Source organism: Narcine bancroftii, chromosome 14 (genome assembly GCF_036971445.1).
Source record: "Narcine bancroftii isolate sNarBan1 chromosome 14, sNarBan1.hap1, whole genome shotgun sequence".
Lineage (NCBI taxonomy): Eukaryota > Metazoa > Chordata > Chondrichthyes > Torpediniformes > Narcinidae > Narcine > Narcine bancroftii.
In genome coordinates this window covers 57,121,805-57,149,285 of record NC_091482.1, presented here as the reverse complement: position 1 = coordinate 57,149,285, position 27,481 = coordinate 57,121,805, and the positions used below count along the sequence as shown (strand labels likewise).

The window sequence follows — 27,481 nt, the reverse complement described above, 5'->3', positions numbered from 1 at the left end:
AACCATGCCACCTTTTTTAAATCTATCTGATCAGGATGATTCATTTATGAAGGATTGCCTTCTCAAGAATTAATTGTGCATCTCAAGATGTCAGTAAAAAAAAACTTCTACATTTTAAAGATTTGAATGCCCAAATTGTGCTGTCAAATCTCTAAAATATGCCATCACTGTGACTTGGTCATAAATATAAGTGCACGCCTCTACAATTTGCTGAGACTTTGAAAACTTGCATTGGCATAAAGTGGCAAATGCAACAGTAGCTTTGTGGTTTCGTTACTGGACAGAATGATCTGGGGACACAGGTTCAAATCCCACCACTGCAGCTGGGGAAATTAATTCCACTTAATGAAATAAATCTGGAGTATGAATGGTGACTGAATTCTTGCAAAACAAAACATTGGGTATGTCAATGCCTCTTGGCAAAGACTTTCTGGCATCCTTATAGTGATTTCTGCACTGCAGCTTGGAACTTGCTGTTCTCCGAGTTCAAGTAATTGATAACATTTGTAAGAATACTTTCATTAGGATGAATCCATTTACTGTTAGGTCACAGACACTTAAAATATTATGAAAGAAAACTGTAAAAGATGTCAGACTGGGAAATTTCTGAAGCAAACGATTAATTTGTATTGGCATAGCTTTGGAACCCTTTGATACTTACAAAGAGCCTGCTGCATTTTCCACGTCACAGCACTTGAGAAAGCATTTAAATGTCATGGGATGATCCAAGGTTGTGAAAGGCATGATATCAATGTAGTACATAACAGAGTTGGAGAAACTCAGCAGGTCATGCAGTAGACTTGGGAAGTTAAAGGCAATTAATACTTTGGGCCTGAGACTTTCAGGAATCTGGGAAAATAAATCTGGGAATAAAAAAGTGAATGGAGGAGGAGGGAGGAATGGGGAGGGGCACAGGCTAACTGATGAGAGATAATAGGGTAGAAGAGAAAAGTTGTGAAGTGATAGGGGAGAGGGCAGAGGGCGAAGAAGGGTGGCTCACAAATGAAAGGAAAACAGTGGGGAGCTCAAGAAAAGGAGAATTGATCGGGAGATTGGTGGACAGGAAATTGGAGAAGTTGATACTGATACCATCTGTAGAGAGCAAAGACAGAATATAAGGTGGTGTTCCTCCAATTTTTGCTGATGGCTTCAGTTTGGCAGGACACAAGGCCATGGACAGACATGTCAGTGTGGCAGTGGTATGTGGAATTAAAATGGTTGGTCACCGGAAGGTTCTTGCTGTTGCGAACGGACAGAGTGAAGGTGCTCAACACAACGATCTCTCCGCCTGTGTCTAGACTCCTCAAGATTGCATAAGGAGGACCCATCCACCACCACCTCCAGATATAACAGGGACAGGATTCTCCTTGCTTCAGTGCTCCTGCAACGTTTCTTAGATTGAGTGCAAATACATTTTTTTTCTTTGAAGCTTGGAAAACATTCAATATTTTACATTGCTTTCCCAGGACACAGGTTAATTGATGCTGAAAGACCTCTAATCAGTCACCTTCTATCACCATTACCCTCCGCCTTAAACAACAACTCCTTTAACTCGTCTCACTTCCTCCAAATCAAAGGAGTTGCAGGCCTAAACGGGCAAGACCCCTCAACTCTTCCTCTGGTATACCGATGACTACATCAGGGCTGTTTCATGCACCCGTGAGGAGCTTGTCAACTTCATCCACTTTGCAGCCAACTTCCAACCTCAATCTCAAAGTGGTCCATCTCCAACACTACTGTCCCCTTCCTGAATCTCAGTCTCCATCTCAGGAGACAAACTTTCCACCGACTTATATTACAAACCCTCTAACTCCCACAACTACCTTGACCACACTTCCTCACACCCAGTCCCCTGCAAGGATTCTATCTCCTCCTCTCAATTTCTCCATCTCTGCTGCATCTGTTCCCAAGATGAGGTCTTCCAGTCCATATCTTCTGAAATATCCCCCTTCTTCCTCAAATGTGGCTCCCATTCCACCACCATCAATTCAACCCTCTCCTGCATCTCCTCAATTTCCTGCTTCTCTGCCCTCAGATCCAACAAATACAAAATCCCCCTTGTCCTCACCTGCCTCCGCACCCAACACATTATCCTCCAGAATTTCTGGAATTTACAGCAGAATCCCACTTCCCTTCCCCTTTCTGCCTTCCATAGGAACTGCTCCCTCCGTGACTCCCTCATACACTCATCCCTCCCCACCAATCCCCCCTCTGCCCCTGGCAACTTCCCCTGTGGCTGCAGGAGGTGCCACACTTGCGCCCAAACCTCCTCCCTCAGCAAGGTCCAGGGCCCCAAACAGGCCTTTCAAGTGAAGAAACACTTCACTTGTGTATCTACAAGACTGATTTACTGCATCTGGTGCTCCCATTGTGGCCTTCTCTCAGGGTCATCGCCAAGGAGGAGCACCCATGGGCATTCCCCTCCCCCCCCCCCTACCAAGCGAGGTACTGTGCCCCTTCCATACAGTTGTAACCAATCCTTGCCAGACCCGCCCCCCCCATCCTCTCCGACATCACTAGATGCTAGTGACCCTTAACGCATGCAAGCAACTCTCCACCCGACCCAGGCCGTGTCACTAGCATGCATGAAGCAGTTAACGGCGCTCAATGCCATAAAAGCAGCCCTCAGCACCTACGTTGGCGGGTTGGATAATGGTAATAGCACCCCTGCCCCCTCCCACTGAGCGAGTTTACGAGCTTTGCACCATGCACCCCCCCCCCCCTCTAACATTAGTTCTGGTGCCAACACTGCCTTCTCTACATCAGAGAGATTGGGCGCAGATTGGGAGATTGCTTCATTGAGCACCATCACCCCATCCGCACCAGTGACAGAGACCTCCCAGTAGCCAACAATTTCAGTTCTGCGTCACACTCCCATGCTCACATGTCTGTCCATGGCCTTGTGCACTATCCCACCAAGAGCACCCACAAATTGGAGCAACACCACCTGATTTTTCATCTGGGCACTCTCCAGCCATATGGCATTCACATTGACTTTTCTGGTTTCCACTAATGTGCTCTCCTCTTTCCCTTCTCTTCACCTAGCCATCCCTCCTCCCCTTGATTGCTGTTGTCCCCTCCTTCCCTTCTCCACCGATCACCTCCAGCGACCACACCTCTTCCCCTTAACTCTTTTGCTTGGACGGCTGCAGATATTTTTCCATACCTTGATAAAAGGCTCAAAACGTCGGTGATGTATTTTTTTTTACCTTTGCTATGTAAGGGACACTGCTTGACCAGTTGAGTTTCTCCAGCGTTGTGTTTTTACTTCAACCACGGTGTCTGCGCCTTGGAACTCACATGAGGATCGCTGGCTTTTGGTCATCAATCCTTTGTTGGCTGAGCCTCGTGTGCCCCACCTTCACTTTCACAATTTTCGACGCTGTCAAATGTCAAGCATTGAAGGGTGTGACTACCCTATCTCCACTCGCACAATGATCGAAGCCTGATACATGCAAACAAAGTTGAGAAGATAAATTTCAGATGTCCACATAAAAATTGTGCAGTGTGCGTGATGTCTGTGAGGAGGAATTGGCAGCGTATGCAGTGCTGTGGGCAATTAGTCCTCTGCTTGGCTTCTGCTTCATTCTGTGAAGCAGGGGTCGTCATTTTGAAAATTTAAGATAAACATCTCTGATGAAATGATTGAAAATCCAGGAAAACTGGTCCTTTCGCTCTGCACCTGTAATAAAAATTATACCTTTTGAAAGTAAATGCTCCGGAGAGAAAAAAAGTGTGATGAGACCTTTGGCCTTGAATTGGAACACAATTGTAATAAATGAGTTTGGGTGGGCTTAATGCATAGCAGATCAGTGGCAGCGTGGATTTTTTTTAAAAATTGGCTCAAGGACAGAAAACAGGTCATGGTAAACAGTTGACTTTTCAGACTAGAGGTTGGTAAACAGTGGTTGACAGATGTTGGTGCTCGAATATATTTAAATGAATCAGCCAGGGAAGTGCAAAGTAAAATTCCAGAATTTGCAGTGTCCTAACTTGGAAGTGATGCCAAAACTTTGAGACTGCATGGATCGGCTGAGAGTGGGAAGGCAAATATTGGATGAAGCTTAATATGGAGAAGTTCAAAATAATAAAGTAACAGAAGAAACAAGGGGAGAGAGTTAGGTCAGTGGTTCTCAATCTTTTTCCACCTTAAATAATCCTTTACTATCCACAGAGCACCTATGGCATAGGTTACCTATGGTAAGGTGGTATGTGAGTGGGACCAAAAAAGGTTGAGAACCACTGAATAGGTGAAGTAGTACAGTTCAAAAGAATATGTAGAAGTGTTAGCATGTATTGTGCAAATTTGATCTTGCAAGAATGATGGAACAAAAGCATTGTGGTGTATCAAGGTTTACTTGGTTAATACAGTCTTACCAATCAATCCTGAATTTGTACTTTCAAATTTTGAAAATCTGCATTAAATATTGATCAAAAAAAGTCTGGATAACACAGGATGCTTTACTTTTCTACAAATCTAATGAAACAACTCAGGTGTCAGATATATTTAATTTTACCTCCTATTAAAACATTTATTTTTGAATAAAAGTGCAGATAATGTACCTCAGTAAAGATCTTGACTGAACTGACATAATGATATAACTGTAAAATTTTATTTTTAAACACAATGTACTGACAAAAGTTTTAAAAATATATAATTTAAGAGAATGATATTTGCGCAGAATCTACAAGTTCTGTGTTGGTATTAATTGCCTGAATACTGAATTTTTAGCATTCTGAACTGTCAATCTACAGAAGAATCACCGCTTGCCACATAATTGTTCAGTTCAATTTGCCAGCTGCATATTTGGCTTTGTTGATTAATTTGTACATAAATGAATAGAAAAAAAGTAGATTGTCATATTCGCCATTGTAGTTCTCTTTTAAAAGCAGTCGATGGTAATCAACCAGAAAATAGTAAATGGCCTCAATTGTAGCAAGGTAGGTGTCTGGCTTTCCCTTTTGATTACGCCAAAAATGTGTCTTTTGTGTTCTGAGCTCAACGTGAAGTAATTCTGCAAAGAGAAAGATATGGGAAACATTGAGAGGTGCTGAAACCAGCCAATGGTTCATTAACTTTCATGTTATTAATACATCACAGAGATCAATCAAGACTTCATGGAGAATAAATAATTTTTGATAGGCAGGTGGTTCTGTCAGGTTCATGCTCTTTCTGACTTTGAGATGCCAGTTCCATGACAAGAAGAACCTTTATTGCCATGTTTGAACCTGGACTATGGACTAGAAAAAACACATTGGAGTTCTCAGTCCAGAATATGGAACTCACTATCACATGCAACTTCTGATGTAGATAGAGTTAAGAACAATATTTTAATACAGATAAGACAGGAGGGATTAGAAGGTTATCCAGAGAGAGTTTGCGGGAGATTCCAGTGCAGCACAAACAAACAATAGTACTTGCTGCTTTATGGGGAATCTTTGTAACCTCGATTATGCCAGATAAAGAACTTTTATCTGACTAAATTATGTGGTTTTTTTTTCATTAATCAATGAAACACAAACCTAATTCAATAATATAGTAAAAAATTATATAAATCAGCAAGCAACTGATATTCAAACTTTGTTCCCATTTTTCTATTTTCCTTGCTCCCTTTGTGCATCATGAATATGGGGTCAACATGTGTAAATGATATTAGTACAGGGCTCAAATCTACAAATTACATCTTCTGTTATTTCATGCTTATTTTACACATCCAGTTTTGTTATGCAAACTATGAACTGCCCAAGGGGGTTATTAAAATACTTTCAAAGTGCAAATTGCTGGAATTGATTTTAGCTGTTCCTACTTGTTTCATACTCTTTTCACTTTTGGATTTTGTTTGGTCGGTCACAATATCGGCACAAAAATCAAATGTACTAGATAGTATTACAGTACTTTACTGAACATGATAGCAAACACAACATAGTTCTGAGTCTAAGATGTCCTTAAAATGGGATATACAGCCAATTTCAAAGCAATCCTCAAGAAAGCCAAAATTGTAATAGATGTAAGAAAGGGTTATAAAGGGCAGAATAATGACACAGCCTGCTACTGCTGTTAAACAGCTCTGGTGACACCGGGTTGATGATATGAATAGTCCAATGCTTCAAAGATCTGATAGGTTAACTCTCTGGTAAACTGCCATTGGTGTCGGTGGGTGGCAGGTGGTTTGAAGGGCAAATGAAAGAGAATAGATTACAAAATGACTATTGGTGTATCACTGGAGGAATCAGAGGTGGAGAGGGTGAGCAAATTTAAGTTCTTGGGAGTCACTATCTCGGAGGATCTTTCCTGGCCCCAAAACACTAATGGCATTCTCAACCCCTCTACTTCCTCTGGAGTTTGATATGACATCGGAAACATGGGCAAATTTCTGCAGACGTGTGGTGAAAGCTGACTGGCTGCATCACGATCTGGTATGGGGCCATCAGTACCCCTGAGTGTAAAGCCCTGCAAAAGGTAGTGGTCACAGCCCAGGACATCACATGCAAAACCCTCCCCACCATCAAGAACATCTACAGTGTCAGAGAGCAGCAGCAATCATCAGGAATCCACACTATCCAACACATGCTCTGTTCTCGCTGCTGCCATCAGGAAAGAGGCATAGGTGCCACAAGACTCACACCACCAGGTTCAGGAACAGCCGCTTTCCCCTCCACCATTAGACACCTCGACCACAAACTCAATCAGGGACTTGTTTAATGACTCTTGTGCACTTTATTTTTTTTTCTTCACTGTATTGCACAGTCAGTTTATTTGTCTACATGTGTATATTATGTACAGTGTTTTGGTTTTTTTTTGCACGACCAATAAAGAGGTAATTCTGCCTGGCCCGTAGGAAAAAGGGAATCTCAGGGTTGCATGTGGTGTCATATATGTACTCTGACAATAAATATGAAATCTGAATCTGACTATTCGGGATGGAATAGATAGGCGTGCTCTGAAGAATGGTGAGCATGTGATGACCTTAATGGCTTCCAAATCAGATGGAGATTTTTTTTAAATTTACATTTAAAAAAAAAAATTAGACATTTAACACAGTAACAGGCCATTTTGGCCCATGAATCCGTGCCACCCAGACATCAGAAAAAGAAATCTTGAGGTAAAATGTATATAAAAATACATTAAAGCAACAACAGAAAATGACGTGTATTGATGAGCTTCCAAAAATCAAGACATTGACTTCATGTAATCATGTATTTTTTAGTTACTGAATTAAAATGTTTGTAATCCACTTTAAAAAAAAAAGTCCATGCTGTTAAAATACAAAGTACCTTGTAGTCGTTCATCAGTAATTATCTTGTTAGTTTGATTCCAGGTACTGTCAATAAAAATTACTCTCTTGAGTGGGGTGAGATGTGCTGCCACCTCTCCAGAGTCGTCCTCTTTTACTGAATTTTCTCCACCCAAATAATGTTGATCTTTATGGTCACATTTTGCACGTTTAAATGCTGGTCCTTCATTTGAAATGCACTCATTATGACTGAAGACATTTTTGGAAAATTTTGTTGGAGCAGATTTCTTCTCATCAACGTTGGATAAGTACTTTGGAAGATCATCAAGAGGAATAGACTTTGGACCAGGGAACACCACTACAACCTAAAAGTGTACAAAGGTATGAATTATATAAAGGATGCAGGGCAGTACAAAAAAAATGTGAAACTTGACATTTCTTTAAAAAAGCCTTTGAATTTCAAGGTGTCTCAATATAGATTTAACTATGAATTTTAATTTGAATATTACTTATATTCTTGGTACCAAATTATACTCTGGGGGGGCTTCAAAATGCCATACAAGTTGACTATAAGTGATATCAAACTAAAACAGAGTAAATGTAGCATGTAATTTTGGATAAAGAATAGGTGTTTTGAATAACTCACTTCATGGTTTTTATCCTTGTACTCTGGCATGCATGGGTATGTGTAAATATTAACATCATCTTCAGCCAACAGTTTTGCATGTACAGCAGTACTTTTTCCATCAGTTTCATTGGGATGTTTGATAATATCAATCTTCAAGGGAAGCTAGAAATAGAAACTATTCCATCAATCTTTTTAACAGGAAAGATAATTAACAAGTGTAAAGAACAAATTGTACGCACAGAATTTTACATTGATTTTGGGGAAAAGTGTGAAACACATGACAAAATGAAGTATTGTACAGCTAAACAAAATGTTACAAGAATTGTCTTTCTGAGACATGGAATCAGATGGCCTGCAAATTCACTTCAGGGGAAATCAAAAGTATCTTTCTAATGTGAGATTAGAATCGTGAGCATTGGCTTAGTTTTGTTGTGGTTGTTGAAGGATTAATGAAGCCATCTGGAAATGTCTTGCATACAAGCATTTTTAGAACATAGAATTAGTTTCAGCTGTGTCTCATCTGCATGAATAAAGGACAAGATTGTCAATATTGGTACAGGATATCTAGCCAACAATTTGGGCTTGAGCCCTTCATCAAGGTATAAAATGTTGCTTTGCTATATGAAGTTCACTGTTTGACTGCTGAGTTTCTCCAGCATAGTGTTTTTACTTCAAATGGTGTCTGCAGACTTTTAAAATTGGTACAAGCCCTGTAATTAAAAATAAGATTGAGGACTTGTTGCATGATGGTGGGAAAGACTCTGAGTTAAATAGCTTACTGTTCCAATGCACCACTTTCTCAATAAACTGTGGCAAAGATTTACTGTTCCCCTCAATCTATTTTACAAGTAGTGATAAAAGTTATTTCAGGGTGAAATATTATATTTGGGTAAATAAAAAAATTTAATGATGTGAAATGATGCAGGAAGCCTTTTTTTTTAAACTGTGGAGGTCACTGACAAAACTAGAATATATTGTCAAGAGCTAACCAACCTCGTAGGCCTGGTATTGTATTTGGATCAAACCCAGTAATAGTTGATTTACCTTCTTGAAGGGAACCAGGTCATTTTTTATGATAACCTTGTAGCAATAGAGTTAATATAACCAAAAATAGTCTTTCAATTTCCAAATTTATTACTGAAATTTAGATTCCCATTTTAGGTGGGATCTAAACCTGTGTCACTGGATCATTTGTACAAAACTAGTTCTTAATCCAGTAACTTAAAAACCTTACCCCTTAAGCACAATAGTTAGTAAAGAGCTTTTGTAACTAACTTTAACGCGAGGTATCTTGTCGGGATTGACACCATCCACGAGAAGAAAACACGAATAACAGTAAAACATCCTTGAACTCTGGCACTTTGGACATTTAGAGCGACCATTTTGTTGGAGTGTTTCTAGTACTGTCTGAGAAGAGAGTTTCAAATTCTTTAAAAAATCAGAGACTTCTCGTTTGTCAACTTCATTTGACTGAGGGCTCAGCTTTTCAGAATTTTCACTTTTCTTTGAATCTGTGTGAAGAATTCCTTTAACGCTTTCAGTATTTTCCAAGCTTACGGACATCCTGGGAAACAGATATGGATTTATTTCTAGAATTCAAAAGAGAAACATAACATTATTTATGTACCTATAAATTTAAACTTTTATCCACTTGAATATTTTGCCTTCTCTTTGAAATTGCAAAAAAATCCATTCCATTCTGAAAGACAATTGTGTCGTTATTGTGGTTCCATTCAGTTGGAGCCAGTGAATCACAATTTTTTTTTCTTTCTGCTTGGGCATCAATACTTTGTCCTCTGCTGCTACTCATCTCCTTGTCATCCCGCAACACCTAAAAAGTTAGTTTCCACAGATACATCAACAGCATTGCTTCCAGTATTGATTTTGGCTGCCCAAGAATATTAATGAGCAGAGATAAAGATATCAAAGCCAGTTCCGAGCTTTGGGGCCCCTGCCTACATTTTGTCAAAGGTAAAATAGAAAAATATGCAGACATTGTGGTTGAAGTAAAAGTACACAAAGCTGGAGAAACTCAGCAGGTCAGACGGTGTCCTTTATATAGCAAAGGTAAAAACACATAGCCAATGTTTCAGGATTGCGCCCTTTATCAAGGAATGGGAAAATGTCGGCAGGCATCTGAGCAGAAGAGTAAGGGGGTTGGGAGAAGATGTGGTCGCAAAGGCATGAGGCGATAGGTGGAGAAGGGAGGGAGGGGATAGCAGAGATCAAGGGGAGGAGGGATGGCTAGGTGAAGGAGGGGGAGAACTGGAAAAGGGAAGAAGAGGAAGAGGAGAGCAGTTAGCAGAAGCCACTTTTCTGCTAACTTGCTCTCCTCTTCCCCCTCCCTCCTTCCCTTTGCAGTTCTCTCTCTCTCTTCCCCATCCCTTCACCTATCATCCTCCTCCCCTTGATCACTGCTGTCCCCTTCCTTCCTCCTGCCTTTGCAACCACACTCCCCCCCCCACCCCGCCCTTTTGCTCGAACGCCTGCCAACATTTTTCCATACCTTGATGAAGGGCTCAAGCTGAAACATTGGTTATGTCGCTTTGCTACTTAATTTACACGGTTTGATCTGTTGAGTTCCTCCAGCATTGTTTTTACTTCAATCATAGTGTTGACAGACTTTCCAAGTTTTATTCCAACTTCTGGTCAACCGAGCGCCAGTTTCCCATGTTGTCCCGTCTGCTTTGGAGTCGTACAGTAATTAGTGAAGGCATCTCAAAATACTGCAGAGATACCAGCAACATTGTCTCAACAGAATATTTTCTGATCCACCGTCAAGAGTAAGCAAGCCAGCCTCGTGCTCAACCTGCTCAGGTGGGAAAATTTAATCACCCACATGACTCAAATTATACTCCCAAACTAAGGACCTTGTATTGAAAACTTATTGGCATGAAACATCACAATGGGTAAAATGCTTCAAGGTCTCATTCAAAGGATAAAATATTCCTCACTCAGAAGAGTGAGGAGGCTATTGGTATAGCTTTCTAAAATATGGGTTCGATCGCAGCTGTGCTCACCACAAGTAGAGAAAGAAAGTGATTGTACAGGAGAGGCCATTCAACAGGTGATAAAGCATTTGTTTCAGGGAGAATACATTAGCTGGGTTTGCTTTCCTTGAGCAGTGGGGCAGGGAATGGAATACAGGAGGCAAAATTATGTGCACGAAACCTTCCCCAGTCAGAGAGATGTCAAAAACTAAAGGGGGTGCTTTTTTTTTGGTAAGTGGCAATTGGTTTCGAGGGGATCTGGGGCTCATTTTGGCTCACCAGAGGATGGTTGAAATCTGGTTACTGGTTGAAGAACTAGTTTTGTACGAATGATCCAGTTACACAGGTTCAGATTCCACCAAAAATGGAAATCTGAGGGGATCACAACTCCTGTTGTGTGGATCAAGTGTTTCAGAGGGATTGCTTGCTGAGAACGCAGGAGGAGAATCCAGGAAGGTTCTGAGACCAGGCAAAACCGCGCACGGCTGCACTGTTCGACGGCAAGGGGCATCTCTCGCGTCAAAGAGAAAATCAGGAAGGCCCCCCCCCCCCTCCACCTCAAGGCACTGCCTGAAAAGTAATCTCTCTCACCCCCATGTATGAGATGCTGGATTGCAGTGAAACCTGGGCTCGCTTTTATTGAAAGATGAGAGCAAATGACACAGCTTGTTGCAATTCAGCACCTCATCGGCAGGTAAAATTGTATCTACTGCTACTTTATTATCCACAATCTGTGGATTTTTTTCCTCTATAAACTAGATGTGAAATGAAATAGGCCGAATCAGGCCTTACCCCCCCACCCCCCCTTACTCCCCCACCCCCCCCTTACCCCCACCCCACCCCCCCTTACCCCCACCCCCACCCCCCCTTACCCCCACCCCCCCCTTACCCCCACCCCCCCCTTACCCCCACCCCCCCTTACCCCCACCCCCCCTTACCCCCACCCCCCCTTACCCCCACCCCCACCCCCCCCTTACCCCCACCCCCACCCCCCCCTTACCCCCACCCCCCCCTTACCCCCACCCCCCCCTTACCCCCACCCCCACCACTCCTCCTCCTCCTCCCTCCCCGGGCGCTGCTTCCCTTTTCTGTGTTAGAATCCAAACCGGGTTTGTTCCACGTTGCAATAACTTCGACCTTTTTTTTTATAATTTAACCCCCCCCCCATCATCATCATCATCATCATTCCGCGAAACGACCCGCAGCTCTTAATCGGCTCACCTCCCGGGATCGGCGGGGGAGGGAACGTTGGTTGGCGGAATAAACCTCGGGCGGAAGGGGGAGGGGGGGACGGGACGCACCTCGGCCGCCGGAAGGGCCCCGTGGTCAGGGCCGGAAGGGCCCCGTGGTCAGGCCTGCCTGGCCGCCGGAAGTGCCCCGTGGTCAGGGCTGCCTGGCCGCCGGAAGTGCGCCGTGGTCAGGCCTGCCTGGCCGCCGGAAGTGCGCCGTGGTCAGGGCTGCCTGGCCCGCCGGAAGTTCCCTCTTGTCAGGGCTGCCCGGCCGCCGGAAGTGCCCCGTTGTCAAGGCCGCCTAGCAACGGGGTTGGTTGGGGACTCTGCCGCTCTGCGTCCGTGCGGAAGCTGCCACTGGCGATCATGTGGGTAAGAGGAAGAGGCGGCGCTTGCTTTTATTTTAATTTTTTTATGACTTCTGAAACCAGAAAGCTGCTTCAGATGGAATATGCATCAACTGTCTCTAAATGCTGATGTTTTTTTAAAATTATTCAAAGTACCTATGCACCGAAATTCTTATTTGCTTCAGCTGAACAGGTACTTTGCAAGGAACAAAAATACAACCAGAATAGTACACGTACCGTATATACTCGTGTCGTATATACTCGTGCCGTATATACACGTACCGTATATACTCGTGTAATAGTCGACCCTCCCCCACCGCACCCTTGCCCCATTTTTGGCCCCGGCCGCTCGCCTGCCCTCAGGAGCTCCTGACGCCCCGTACTCAAAACTTACCATCTGGTTCTGGCCATCCGAGCCCTCGACGGCCTGACCGCGGAGCCTCACCTCGCCCACCCACCGGAGCTCCTGACGCCCTGGATGCGCGGGCTGACTTCCCGGTTCTGCCTATCCGGGCACCTGATGCCCCGACCATGGACTGTCCCCTTGGTCGCCTGAGCTCCTGATGCCCCGAGCCAATGCAGGCACTTACCACGGTCAAAAGAAGTATGCATGCAATAGTCAATGCCCTAAATTTTACCCTTAAAATTGGTCCACAAAATTTAACTATTACGTGTGTCTAGAGACACAATAACTTCAATTAAAAATATGATCTATACCAAAAGATATTGAATATTCGTAGGTGTTCCAGTGTGATGTGGAAGCAATCCATGATTAGTGTAATAATGGGAGATTCAGAGCCTATATATATAGCTGTTTTTTTTTTGGGAGGGGGGGGGACTGTTCTTGTACCTAGAGATACTGGTCTTCAGGCATTTGTACCTTCTGTGTGTCCACATTCAAAGCAGTAATAATTGCAACAAGTGTGCAAATTAACAATGAAATTTTACCAAAACTGATCAGGTGGTCACATCCACAAAAATGAAATCAGTCATTCGTATTTCAATGAGAAGTCAGTCGGGGCATAACAAAATAAACAATTCTAAATTACATATAGCTAATGTTTAGTGGTGCTGGTGCCCAAGAAGACTGCAGTAACCTTCCTTAATGACTAGTGACCAGTAGCACTTAAATCGACAGTGATGAAGTGTTTTGAAAGGCTGGTTGGCGATGAATCATATCAGCTCCTCTCTGAGCGGTGACATGAATACATTCCAGTTCGTCTATCATAGTAATGGGTCTACTACAGATGCCATATCACTGGCTCTACACAAAGCCCTGGAACACCTGGACAGCAAAGATGCATTATCGACTACAGTTCGGCATTTAACACAATCATCCCCTCTAAACTGATCAGCAAACTCCAAGACCTAGGAGTTAACACCCCACTGTGTAATTGGATCATGGATTTTCTCACCACCAGACCACAAATCAATGAAGATTGGTAAGAACTTCTCCACCACAATCTCCATTACTACCAGATAGCCACAGTCTGACTTCTTAGTCTCCTGCTCGACTCAATTTACAATTACAACTGTGTTGACTCTACGACAATTACACCATCTACAGATTTGCCAACCATGGTAGTGGGCTGAGTAAAAGAAGGGGATGAGTCAGCACAGATGGAGATTGAAAACTTGGCTGAACGGTGCAACAATAACAACCTTGAACTCAATGCCATCAAAACTAAGGAGTTGATTGTTGACCAGGAAAGGAAATCCAGAGGTTTACAATCCAGTGACCATTGGGGGTTCAGATGGAGAGGATGAGCTGTAACAATATTAATTTTTGGGGAGAATTTATAAGATTTGGAGTAGGTCACATACAAACATACATTTTAAAACAGATCTTATTTGAAAGGCTGAAGAAACATGACAGAACCTCTTGGAGAATGTAACCACCTTTCACAAGTAGGTGTTAATTGAGCTGCCTCATAAAATGCTTTACCATTGTCTTGCTGGAGTCATACTGTCTATCTGTACCCTTTTTGCAAAGTGCTCACAGAAAGGACAATTCTGGATTGTTTACTTAAGATAACAACTTGAAAGAAAAAAGAACTCCTGTTGTTTGCTGGAGAAGGTGGGGGTTTGCAAGACTTGAGTCACATGCTCTTCTTTGGAAAAGAGAGAGAGGAGTTAACAGCTCAGTCAGTCAGTGTGTGAGACACTGACAAATAACTGAAAAGTGCAATCCAGGGAAAACTTTGAAACTAATGAAAGCAAGTTCCAGAGCAGTAGATAGTTGGAAGTGCTATCTATCTGATGTTTCTCTTGAAATAGAGGAAGGAATAGAACTCTGTGGTAGCTTGAAGAAAGAGGTTACCATCTAGAAGACCCCCATGGGGCAAGTTTCATCAGCGAGACCCTGAGGTGACTCGTGATGGTACCTCAGTTGTGAAAATCCTGGAGCAACAAATATCTCTCTCTGCAAACCCTACAAGAACCTTCCTGAGTGGTAAACATTTACCTTTCAAGCATGAAGCCTGGTGAACTTTATACATATTAAATTCTGTGCACAGTATGGTGATTGCATGCAACCAGAGAACTTGGAAGAAGGAGAAGTGAGAATGATCTGTGAACCAAAGAACTTTTCTTGAATTTGCACACACATTAATACATGTGCGCTTATAATTAGAAGGGGGTTATTTGAGTTAGTATAGAGTATATTATAAGAATAGAGTTAAGTTAAAGTTTGATTCTTTTTTTCATGTTTGAAGTTGATTAAAAATATCTTTCGTTTTGAAAGCCACTTGTCTTGGTGAATGTCTATTGCTGCTGGGTTTTGGGGTCCTTTGGGCTCGTAACAGAGCAAATTTAAGTTCCTGGGAGTCACTATCTTGGAGGATCTTTCTTGGACCCAACACACCAATGGCATCATGAAGAAAGCACATCAGCACCTCTACTTCCTCAGGAGTTTGTGGAGGTTTGCTATGACATCAGAAACCCTGGCAAATTTCTAAAAAGTGTGATGACCGGCTGCATTACAGTCTGGTGTGGAAACACCAATGCCCTGAGTGAAAAGCCCTCCAAAAGGTAGTGGACACAACCCAGGATGTAACATGCAAAACCCTCCCCACTATTGACCACATCTACAGGGAGTGCTGCATTTGAAGAGCAGCAGCAATTATCAATGATCCTCACCACCCAGCTTGCACTCTGTTCTCTCTGCTGCCATCAGGAAAGAGGTCTAGGTGCCACAAGACTTGCACCATCAGGTTCAGGAACAGCTGCTACCCCTCCACCGTCAGACTCCTCAATGACAGACTCATTTATGGACTCTTACTTATGCACTTTATTGATTTTTTTTTGTTCTCTCTGTATTGCACAGAGGTTGTTTACAGTTCTTGTTTGTTTACATGTTTTATGCTATGTTTTTACGTAATTCTGGAATCTCACGATTGTATGTGATGTCATGTATGTACTCAGACAATAAATCAGAAATCTAATCTATTGTTGATGTAAAGATTAAAACCTTGTGTTTTAACTTCTTAGTTAATTTTGTGCCTCTCCCTTTAAAATATTATTGTTTGTAGTTTTACCATAGTTACTACGATGTCATATGTCGTAATATCCGGGCGTACGGAGAGCTTGCTCTTCCTTCTCATTCTTCAAAGAATTGTGAAGGAGATATAAGATTGAGATGCTTTTCTCCAAATTTGTTTTAATTCATCTTAATTAGTCTTAATCATCTTAATTTCAGCTTATATCTGTTTAAAGTTGAATATCGTTGTGGAAATCTCAATGCAAAGTTATGCAAAATGTTTATCCATTTTATCAACAAATTAAAGCTACTTACAGTACCAACTACAAAGTTTGATTTAATAAGGTAGTAATCTGGAATATCATTGCTCTCGTTTCCTTGAAGATGACACGTTTTGAAATTGGGAAATACTAGATCTTGGAAAGTGTCGCCTACTTTCGTTTAAAATGTGTTTTCCCGAAAAAAATTTGAAGGTGCAGGAAACATGAACTTAAAATGGAGAATACTGGAAATACTGAGCAGCCCAGTTACGACCTGCAGAAAGAGAAACAACCATAATATTTTAGGGTTATGGCATTTCATCAGAGCTCATGGGGAGCCTTTATCGAGTCCTTCACGCCACATCACTGCTTTTATTTGCTAAAGCCACAAAAAGAATGAGTATAGGGTATGTTGTTTGAATTCATCTGTAGATATATTAATTTAACCCTTTTGAGGTAAATTGTGGTGAAAATAAAGAGACCCATTGGTATAAATGGATGTATTCACATCATTTTTTTTAGCATGTTCCTTCTAATAAAATGTGAAATTTATAGTTATTTTCTCAGCCAGAATCCATTGCTCTTTGCATTAATCACTAATTAGAATCTGTTTATTGTACAACAGTGTACAATTATCCCTGTATAATCATAAACAATCTCTTGCTGCATCCTGTGGCATGATGGCCAATTAATTACATGAGGAGAGATAATAAAAATATTGATAAGGTAAATAGTTTTATATAAAAAAAATATAAAGCAGACCTGTAGGAAAGAATGACTTTGTATCCCACAAATGCAGAAAAAGCTAGAAATACTCAGTCAGTCAAGCAGCTTCTGTGAAAAAGGCAACCAAGTCATTACTTCCACCTGAAATGTTAACTCTTTTTCTCTTTCCACAGATGCTGCCTCACCTACAAAATGTTTTTGTTTCAGATTTCCAGTATCTGGATCATTTTTGATTTTTCATGTCAAATAAAGACAGGTTTACAGATGACATGATGCTGGATTCCAGTATGGGTTGTGAGGAAATTGCAAAGACATCTGAAAGGAACACAGGGATCCAAAGTGAATAGATCAATGCATGGTAGATAGAATATAATCTGGAAGTGTTTATTTATTGATTTTAATTGTCAAAAAATGTAAATGTTGTTTTTAAATGGTGGCTGGTTGAAAGATGTTATTCAGAGGAACTTGGGGTGCTTGAAATTTAATGTGTAATTACAATAAACAATTAGAAAGTGAATGGTATATTAGCCTTTATCAAAAGAGGATTTGAGTTCAAGAGTAAAGATGTATTTCTGCGATTATAAAAGGCCTGAGCAAGGTTGCACCTGAAATATATTGTCAAAGAAGGAAATATTTGTCGCAGAAGTGAGCAGGAAAAGTTCACCAGATTAATTCTTTGGATGGGAGATTCTGTCCATGAAGGGATTCAGGGCCAAAACTTCCACGAATGCAAAAGATTGAGCAGCTATCCAATTAAATAGACCAGATTTTGGGGATTCAATAAGATGGGTATTGGGACAATCTTTCTGCTGACTATAATGTCTAATATCAGGAGTCATGCTTTAAAAGAGAAGTCAATGGAACAAAACACAAATGGGAAGGAATTTCTTCATCCGGAAGTGAATTGTATGAATTCACTTCTCAAGAGAGTTGTGGAGAATTAATCTTTAACCCTTTGGACCTCGTGATCCTTTTTTTCAAGGATTACCACATGTGCACATACTCCGTGTCCTGGTTTTCCAGGCCTATTTTTAAACACAACCACCAGATGGTTCGTACTAGTATTTGTACTGTAGTTTACCCATGGATCTTATCCAGCGTGTATATTGTGAAAGGATAAAAATGACAGGAATCCAAAGGGTTAAATACATGTTCAAAACAGACTAGTATAATTTATGGTTAAGGGATATCTTCCCTGCTGTAAACACTGCTAAAATTATTTGTTTTTTCAATATTTTAATTTACAATTTAATTTGGAGATTCAACACTAATGGCCCTTTTGGCCCATGAGCCCACGCCTACCAAATACACCCATTTGATCAATTAACCTACTAACCCTATATGCCTGCGGAAGGAATCAGCAGCACCTGGAAGAAACCCATGTGGATTCGGGAGAATATCACAGACTCCTTACATACAATGCCAGATTTGAACCCAGGTCGCTGGCACTGTAAAAGCATTGCATCTCAACCGTTACATTCACTGTGTTGCTTTCAATATTAAAACATTTCAAATTTGTACCATTTTAATTCTGATGTTATTTAAAAGTTTTCATTTGCTATAATATGAAATATTCTTACTGCTTTGATAACCATAATTTGTTAACAGCTTTTCATTGCAAATATTTATAGAATATGGAAAATCTGCCCAAAACATATGAAGAATTTTTGCAATTTCAAGATCTGGTAAGTAGTTTTGCACTGCTACTCCAGAACTAAGAAATTTAAGTGCAGAACAAATCAAATTTGGTCCATTCTACCAGTTGAGGCTGAGTATTTTCCTGTTCAGATGTTCAGTCACCATTTACAATAATACCATTTCTTGACCCTATAAAATGAACTGCCTCTGTCTTCACATTTCATTTGACCTAAAGGTCTACTGCTTGTAGGCTTGCTCACATTTCAACATGCAATTGAATGAAGCTTTGTTTCGAGAATTTTAAAGGGAGAGAGTATGATGTTGCAATGAGAATGATCTTGCATGTCTCGGATTATTCAATTGCATAATATGTGCCTGGCTATAGGGAAATATATCATGAATTATTCAAGTTCCTTCTAAAGTTTCCAATGAAGTATCAGGATCGTTTTTAATGCCACAGTTCATATACTTGATCATTTTTTTTTGGAGGAACTGGTTTCAAGCATGGGATACCTAATGAAGATTTGCAGTAAAATAGTGTACAAAGATTGCATCAGTTTAATTTAAATTCACCTTTACTATGTTGCCATCAAGATTTCTTGTGATCTAGAAGAAGTAATATGGACATAAAATAGGCTATAAATGATTGTGTCATCACAAAGCTCGTGAGATCCAAAGCTGGTGGACCAGAGGTTGGAGGCTGAGTTAAGAATGTGTCCAAAGAGGTTTATAATTCAGTCAATTAACTGAGGACTTCATGTTCAGTCATATTTATTATTGAAGTTTGTTGTGCCCATTCAAATAAACATTTCAATTCGGAGCTTTCCTGAAACGTTATTGGCAGGTAGCAATTTCAGGCCCAGGGGAAAACAACATGGCCAGTATGTGCAACTGAATGTGCAAAGCTGTCTAGTATCAACGAGCTATAGTATTCCCTACACGAGCTCGAATTGGCAGCAGCACTGGGAATCTGGCTGCCATTATTTGTAAAGAGAAAAATAATGATACTTCTGTGACACCAATCTTTACCTGCATTGATTGACAGCCATGCTTAAATTTTATTTACAATCTCCATCAAAACTGCTCATGTGCAATGCAATATTTTTAGAAATCTTGATGGCTTGACATTTAAATTCACCTGCTCTGCTTGTAATATTTCCCTTAAACTTACCGGGGCTACCCTTCCCTTGACTTCCTTTAAACTCAACTGGGTTCCCTATTTCCCAGGCTTCCATTCTGAATTGGGTCGGGAAGCCCCATTCATGACTGCACAAAATGGAAAAGGAGCATTCTGACCACTTTTAAGTCGAGGGTTTGGGAGCCCAGAGGCTCTGTGTCAGCTCTGGAAGAAGCAGTCCACTTCACGATGATTTACCTGCCTGTTTCATCAGCCCACAAAACTGGAGTGGACTTTACTCATTTTTGATCTGAAGGGACTGCCTAAGAAAAAAAATGATTAAAAGAAAGATCTTGAGTTGAAAGATAATGATTACAACTGTATTCTAAGCAATAGGAAAATGTACGTTATTATTATAAAGTTTAATCATTAGGAAAATATTTTCAGGCACTATCTGCTAAAAAATATAAACTATGTTCAGTTATAAATTAACAAGCCTTTATATAATAATAAAAATATGCAATTGAAAGTATTTAAACTAATTTGACTTTTTTCTGTTGCAGAAGGATTGGCCTGAATTACTTCCTGATGAAGATCAGTTTAATTTGATGATTCAACCTGACTTATTTACTTCATATGAATCATTGTCACAATATGTGAATGAACATGCACCTTTCCCAGTGGAGCTTCTCATTGCCGTGGAGCAAAGAGTCGATCAGTTTCAATCACATTTAGAAAAATATTCTTCAAAGATCCTGCCAGATGAGCCTAGAAAATCCAAGGCCAAAGAGCACAATCTCCCTCCGTCATTAGCAAGTAACGAATATGTGACATTTATAATATTGCAGTTACAATACATATTTATATTGTGCATTCTTAATGAGGAGAAAACATCCTTGTGTGATTCATAGAAGGGGGAAAAAAAGACTCAGAATTGTAAAAAAATATATAAAGCAGTTCAAAGTGGGCCAGGAGGAGGAACACAAAATCAATTTATTCACTGTTTGATGTGTTAGTATAGTTGACTGACCAGTATGTGCAACTGAATGTGCAAAGCTGTCTAGTTAAACTTCCTGGGAGATACTGCACTAAAATCAATCAGCTATAGTATTCCCTACGTGAGCTAGAATTGGCAGTGGCACTGGGAATCTGTATAAGATAACTTTGGATAAGAGTGAAATTAGGCTCTTGACAAAGGGGGATTAGAGACAATACCAATAAGGGAGTCAATTCAAGTGGCTGCAATGGGGCATTAAATATTTGGGGATAAAAGTGGGAAGGATTAACACAATTTAAACTCATTTATCTCCCTTTGCTCCAGAAGATTGAGGAGAAAAAACCTTGGTAGATGGAGGACCATCTGGGCAAGGTTAATTGTATTAAAATGAAAGTGATGCCAAGACTACAATATCTATTTCAGTCCTTGCCCATTTCATTGCTCCAGTGCTTCTTAAGGTGATAAACGGATGCGTCAGAAAGTTCCTGTGAATCGGTAAGGTGGCTAGAACCTCTATGGAAAAGTTGACTTGGGATTATAAATTGGGGAGGTCTGAAATGACCAGACTTTAAAAAAATACTATAGGACGGCCCAGTCAAGGTTTATCACTTTCACTCTTTGAGGGAGGTGGTACCTCCTCCTGGGCACAAATTGGACTACACATGATAGGAAAAAAGATGGCAGGACAGTTTATATATAAATGGGGCAATAAATTGGTATCAGGGAAAATGGATAACCCATATTAAAACATGCAATTCAGATATGGCAAAAAAATAAATCAATGTGTTGGTCTAAAGGTGGGGATACTGCCTAAAACACCCTTGACCCTGAACAAATTAATACCCATGACTCTAGATAATAAGATCCTGGACACCTGGTGCCGGAAGGGGATTAGGTATATAAAGGATTGTCATGAGCAAGGGCAGCTTATGTCATTCGGACAGCTGAGGGATAAATATGATTTGCCCAATAAAACCACCTTCTGCTATCTTCAGCTAAGATTTTACTTAAGGGATAATTTGGAACCGTCTGTGGCCCTACCCATGTGTAGTGACATGGAGATTCTAATTCGAAAGGGGAATATGCGTAAGTTTACCTCTATAATGTTATTTCCTATTTCAAAGTGAGGACCTGAAGCCGTGCTTACACAGGCCAAGGGAAAGGTAGGAGTCAGATTTGGGCACAACGACCCATGAGCGATTCTGGCCAGACCTGCATCGGGACAGCATGACAGCAGTTGTTAATGCCAGGTACAGGTTTGTGGAATATAATTTCCTGCATTAACTGTACCTCACACCTCAAAAATTACATAAATCTAAATCATAAATATCGGAAACATGTTTAGGTGTGGTGTGGAGATTGGAACATTTATCCATTCAACCTGGTTGCGTACAAAGGTGAGATCCTTCTGGGAGGACCTGGGGGACAGTCTGGATTTTCCACAGGATCCAGAATTGTACCTTCTAGGAAACATTATGGACATGAGTTTTAAATATGGTCTCAATGTTTTCCTGGCAACCGAGACAACTTTTGCCTTGCAAATCTGGGAACTTTGCAACTCTCTTGAGAATTTACTACTATTATTTATTCTTCGACCTTGTATTAGTGCCGAATGGAATGGTCAGATTGGTAGCAGGGTTTGAGGTGCGTTCATCTTGTAAGATGTGGGAATTCTGGGAGACTTGCCACCTCCCAGATAGCTATATCTGCAAGAGGTGAATTTGTTTGCAGCTCCTTACAGACTGTGTTTAGGAACTGGAACTGCAGCTCAATGACCTTCAACTTGTATGGGAAAATGAGGAGTTCATAGATAAGAGCTACAGGAAGCAGGAGAGGGAAGGTAAAAGCAAGCAGGGTACCCCTGTGACCATTCCCCTCAATATATACTACATATGCAGGTGTATAAGATGGTTCTTGAGTGTTTAAAAATGTCCCTCAAAACCTGGGGTCTTTTATACACCAACGAAGTCTCAGCACTCCCCCTTGCACCAAGATTAAAATCCGAACTTTAACAGTGAAGTCTCATTGCTCCCCTGTGGGGTTAATCTGCACAGCCTGTTAAAAGAGCCGACGGTGGTTTATTTTAAAATGTGATAATAAAATCTAAACCTTTGCTGAGTAATTTGCTTTTAAAATATTGTGACACCATCACTCCGATAATTATTTCTTTGGGGTGGGGAGTTTAGAGGGGAGTGTGGGGGGAGGGGAGGGATTATAACTATCATGTAGTGATTGCAACTTTTAAAAAAAATTCTATTATATATTAATTTTTCAGCTACATCTATGAGAAAAATAAAATAAAATATTTTTTAAAAATGACAAGGGTAGTGAAGAGGATGAGGTTCTGAGGAGCGAGTGAGGAAGTTGAAAGACAGGACTTCAAGGGTATAGTAGTAATCTCAGGATTGCCTCCTGTGTCATGTTGTGCCAGTGAGGGTAAGAATAGAATGATGTAGCAGACCAATGTGTGGCTGTATGATTGGGGCAGGGGACAGTGTTTCAGGTTTCTGGATCATTGGGATTCCTTCAGAGGAAGGTACTATCTGTACAAAAAGGGAGGGTAACACCTGAACTGGACGGGACTAATGTCCTCGCAGAGAGGTTTGGTAGAGCTGTTGGGAAGGGTTTAAATCACTTTGGAAGTGGAGGGGTGGGAAGCAGAATGATAGGGCAGAGAATTAGAGTAGATGGCATTGAGGTTGATGCAATGTGTAGTGAAAGTGAAATTGTAAGGAAGGACAGAGAGTGGAGGGAGCATAAATGTAGTCAGCTGAAAGGATGGAAATGTATTTACTTAAATGCATGAAGCATTTGGAATAAGGGTGATGAATGGAGCATGAATCAGTGCATGGAATTACAACATTGTGGCCTGGTAACAGGCCATTTCAGTCCTGAGTCCATGCCTCCCAATTTACAACCAAATAACCTATATCCTTCGTAGATTTCAAACAGTGGGAGGAAACTGGATTCCCCAGGGAAAGCCCAAGCAGACATGGAAAGAAAGTACAAACTCCTTATAGACAGCGCAAGATTCGAACCCCATTCGCTGGTGCTTTAAAGGCATTGCTCTAACTGCTATGCCAATGTGCTGCCTCAGGGAAAACCACGGAAGTAATGTGGAGTATGTTTGGGGACCACTTGCATGGAGTTCTGAATACATCTGTCCCACTGAGACAGGGAAAAGATGGTAGGATAAAGGAACTGTGGTAACAAAAGAGGTGAGACATCTCGTTAAGAGGAAGAAGGAAGCATACAAAAGACCTCAAGGAAAAAAAGTTATGGTAGCCAGGAAGGAACTTAAGAAACAACTTGGCAGAGCTTGATGGGGCCATGAGAAGACCTTGGCAAGTAGGATCACGGAAGCCCCTGAGGCGTTCTATGCATGCATGAAGAAAGAAGAGTGACTCAAGTAACGGTAGGGCTGCTGAGGGACAAAGGAGAGAAAATGTGTCTGGAGGTAGGGGAGGTCCTAAATTGATACTTTGCTCAGTGTTCTCCAGACAGAGGGGCCTTGGTCTATATTGTGAGGTCAATATAGAACAAGCCTATGTGCTGGGGCATGTTAAGGTTGAGAAAGAATTGGGGCTGGATCTTTTTCAAAGCATTCAGAGTACTAAGCCCACAGGACTAGAAGAGTTATACCCCAGGTTACTACAGGAAGCGAGCAAAGCAATTGCTGAAGTTCTGGCAGTGATGTTTGCGTCCTCCCTGGCCACGGGAGGTACCGAAGGATTGGGGAATGGCAAATATAGTCTCCTTATTTCAAAAAGGTATTGGCGAGAATCCTGGGAATTATAAAATAGTAAGTCTTGATTTAGTGATGGGAAAACTATTGGAGACGATGCTTAAGTACAGGATTTATTAGGATTTGGAGGAGCACAGTCTTCTTGGGGCTTTGTGAGGGGCAAGTTGTGGCACACAAGCCTAATTGAGTTTTTTGAGCTAGTGAAGGTAAGATGGTGGATTTCAGTAAGACATTTACAAGGTGCCCCATGGTTCATTCAGGAAGCCATGGAATCTCGGCTGGATGGATTCGGAACAGAAAACAGAGGATAGTAGTAGATGGAATGTATTCTGCCTGGAAGTCAGTAACTAGTGGATTTCTGCAGGGATCTGTTCCAGGACCCCTGCTCTTTGTGATTTTTATAACTAACCTATATGAAGAAATGGGAGGATGAATCAGTAAGTTTGCAGATGACACAAAGGTCAAGGGTGTTGTAGAGGATTACAAAGTTAGGCAGTGAAATGGCAGATGGAGTTCATTTCAGATAAGTGTGAAATGATACAATTCGGAAGGTCGAACCTGAAGGTGGAGTACACAGTTAATGGGAGGATTCTTAAGAGACAAAAGGTGACTTAATAAAAATCTACAAGATTGAGAACCATAGATTGGATGGACAGACAGCACTATTTTCCCAGGGTGACAGTAGCAAATACCAGAGGCGAGGGGAGGAAAGTTTAGGAAGCACATCAATGCTAAGTCTTTTTTACACCGAGTAGTAGGTGCCTGGAATGCATCGCTGGGGTGGTGGCAGAGGGTGCAAGAGGGATATTGGAAAGACTCATGGACATAAAAAAAACTAGAGGGTGTGAGGTGGAGAAGGTTTAGATTGTTCAGTAGGATTTTATAGGTTGGGAGAGCTCATGGGCTGAAGAGTTTGTTCTGTGGGAAAGGAAAATAGTTAAATGGGACAGTCATCATCTTTGTTGTTTGTGGAGTTTAGCAGTGGGCAGATTTACTGCTGTAATTAATTGGATATAAAATAATTTGGCACATCCATATAAATGTGAATTAACCTTTATAAATGTTGTCAATATAATTTGTAAACATTTATTTATACTTACTAATTTTTTTTTGTTTCAGCAACTGTTAGACAAATGAAGGACTCTGATGTATTACTTACACATCCCAGTAGAAAGGTAAAATTATTGTTTTAATACGCTTTGGTGTTTATGATCACAGTATAACTATGGTATATTCGAGGCCAGGTCAATGATATTAGTACCCAAGTTACAGCTTCTCTGCAAGAAAATCAACAGAAGACATTCTCACCATTAATGCTTTTATTATCTGATCAACTAGACACTAAAACATGATATCTTAACATCTAATTAACTTCAGACTTTATTGTTACATCAAATTATTTATCAGCTGCTTAATTCAGATTTTGATGAAGGATGCTGTCTTGAGGAATATATCTGCTGTGAAGCTGATTCCTCCATTGGAATGATTGATGCTAAATCGGTCTTGCCATATTTGAAAAACGGCATCAACCTTGGTCAGGAATTATGGGTTCAGGTCCCATTCCAAAGAAGAGCATATTTGAATCTCAGAGTCATTCAGTGCAGAAATTGGCCCTTTGATCCAAAATATAAATGCCAACATTTCCCCAACCCCATCCCCCAATCCTAATCCCATTTGTTTTTTTTAACTTCGCCTCCTAACACACATTCTCCAATCTTAGCAACATCCTGGTAAATCTCCTCTGCACCCTCTGCAAAGCTTCCACATGAGATGACTAGAATTGAACACAATATTCCAAGTGTAGTCTCACCAGAGTTTTGTAGAACTGCCACATTACCTCACAGCTCTTGAACTCAAACCTCTGACTGATAAAGGACAGCATACCATGTCTTCTTAACTCACCTTCAACCTGCATGGCAACCATGAGAGATCTAGGAATATGGAGCCCAAGGTCCCTCTGTTCTTCCACACTGCTAAGAATCCTGCCATTAACCATATATTCCACCTTCAAGTTCAACCTTCCATAATGCATCACTTCACACTTCTCCAGCTTGAACATCATCTTTCACATTTCTGCCCAACTTTGTAACCAACGACAACTTTCTACACTCTGCATGACACCTCCAACCTTTGACCCATCCTTCCACTTCTTTATACAGATGTTTTATAAAAATCACAAAGAGCAGGGGTCCCAGAACAGTTCCCTGTGGAACTCCACTAGTCACTGACCTCCAGGCAGAATATATACCATCTGTTAAATCAGTATCCTTTCATGCCTTGCCTTTTTTAAATGTGTATTAAAATGTATCTTAAACTTAGTAATTATATCTGATTCCACCACCTACTCTGGCAACACATTCCAGATATCAGCCATTCTCTGTGCGATAAAACCTTATCCCTCAGATTTCGAATTGAAGGGATTAATCTGATGTTGAGCATGGGTGTTTTGAATGAAACTGAACCATTTTCTGTTCTCTCCTGAAGCCTAAAAGGATACCATTGTCTTGGGTAAACTTATACCTCTCATTTTGTTCGTTTTAGATTGGTCACAGTGTTTGAGTTACCGAAAGAAAATAGCCACACACACCGAGAGCAGTTCAGTTTAAACAAATGTTTATTACAAATTCAAAAGCTGATTTCAAACTACAATATACAAGCCCTTCCCAACTATACTTATCAACACCTGGACTGGTCCCAACTGCCCAACGACTGCACACTTGTAGTAGGTTGTCAGGGCGCCGGTATCAGCTTCTCCACCTCCCCCGACTGGGTCGTTGGCTGGACTCTAGAAATTCTTCTTGCTGAGAGATGTTGCCACCTCTCAGAGAGTCTCAAACTTCAGCAGTGAGACCATGGCTTATATTACCCAAAAACTGCTTACCCAAGCACCTATTCCCAGCACAGCAAGAAAGATAAGTGAGCAAGCTAGCATGCTAGGCTTCTATCGAATAACATAATTTTCAGCTTATCACTTTGAATACAATGGTTTATTTTGCATCAAGGCTAGGCCTCTGACAATCTTTGACCAAAACAAGCAGGAAGATTAAATGTTCTTAGTACACAGATGTCCTTTCGTCAGATAACAGCATCT

General features: G+C 41.0%; 2 protein-coding genes across 4 annotated transcripts in view; one reads left to right on the top strand and one right to left on the bottom strand.

Moving 5' to 3' along the window:
- Window positions 1-4,337: 4,337 nt before the first annotated feature.
- Window positions 4,338-12,922, bottom strand: dtwd1 (DTW domain containing 1). Of its 3 annotated transcripts, none has more exons than XM_069911817.1 (5): window positions 12,824-12,922; window positions 9,139-9,452; window positions 7,882-8,025; window positions 7,276-7,600; window positions 4,338-5,015 (listed from the first exon to the last, which is right to left on the bottom strand). In XM_069911817.1, exons 2-5 carry the CDS (start codon window positions 9,424-9,426, stop codon window positions 4,783-4,785), a joined length of 990 nt encoding a protein of 329 aa, XP_069767918.1. In that variant the 5' UTR covers window positions 9,427-9,452; window positions 12,824-12,922; the 3' UTR covers window positions 4,338-4,782. The 3 variants fall into 3 exon arrangements, with proteins under 3 accessions (XP_069767918.1, XP_069767916.1, XP_069767917.1); XM_069911815.1 differs by lacking the exon at window positions 12,824-12,922 and adding an exon at window positions 12,075-12,333; XM_069911816.1 differs by lacking the exon at window positions 12,824-12,922 and adding an exon at window positions 12,155-12,333.
- LOC138749855 (protein FAM227B-like) overlaps window positions 12,153-27,481 on the top strand; it is a 141,120-nt gene continuing 125,791 nt past the window's right edge. The window contains exons 1-4 of the mRNA XM_069911809.1: window positions 12,153-12,454; window positions 18,525-18,578; window positions 20,212-20,464; window positions 25,510-25,565. Of these exons, the coding sequence (XP_069767910.1) occupies window positions 12,449-12,454; window positions 18,525-18,578; window positions 20,212-20,464; window positions 25,510-25,565 (369 nt within the window). The 5' untranslated portion in view covers window positions 12,153-12,448. The remainder of the gene's footprint in view (window positions 12,455-18,524; window positions 18,579-20,211; window positions 20,465-25,509; window positions 25,566-27,481) is intronic.

Bases quoted from the DNA above. Each gene is read 5' to 3' on its own strand.
- dtwd1 (XM_069911817.1), bottom strand. From the start codon at position 9,426: ATGTCCGTAAGCTTGGAAAATACTGAAAGCGTTAAAGGAATTCTTCAC. The intron at 7,601-7,881 runs GTGAGTTATTCA...GTACACTTTTAG, and splicing joins ACAAGGATAAAAACCATGAA to GTTGTAGTGGTGTTCCCTGG. The intron at 5,016-7,275 runs GTACTTTGTATT...TTCTCTTTGCAG, and splicing joins TACTGATGAACGACTACAAG to AATTACTTCACGTTGAGCTC.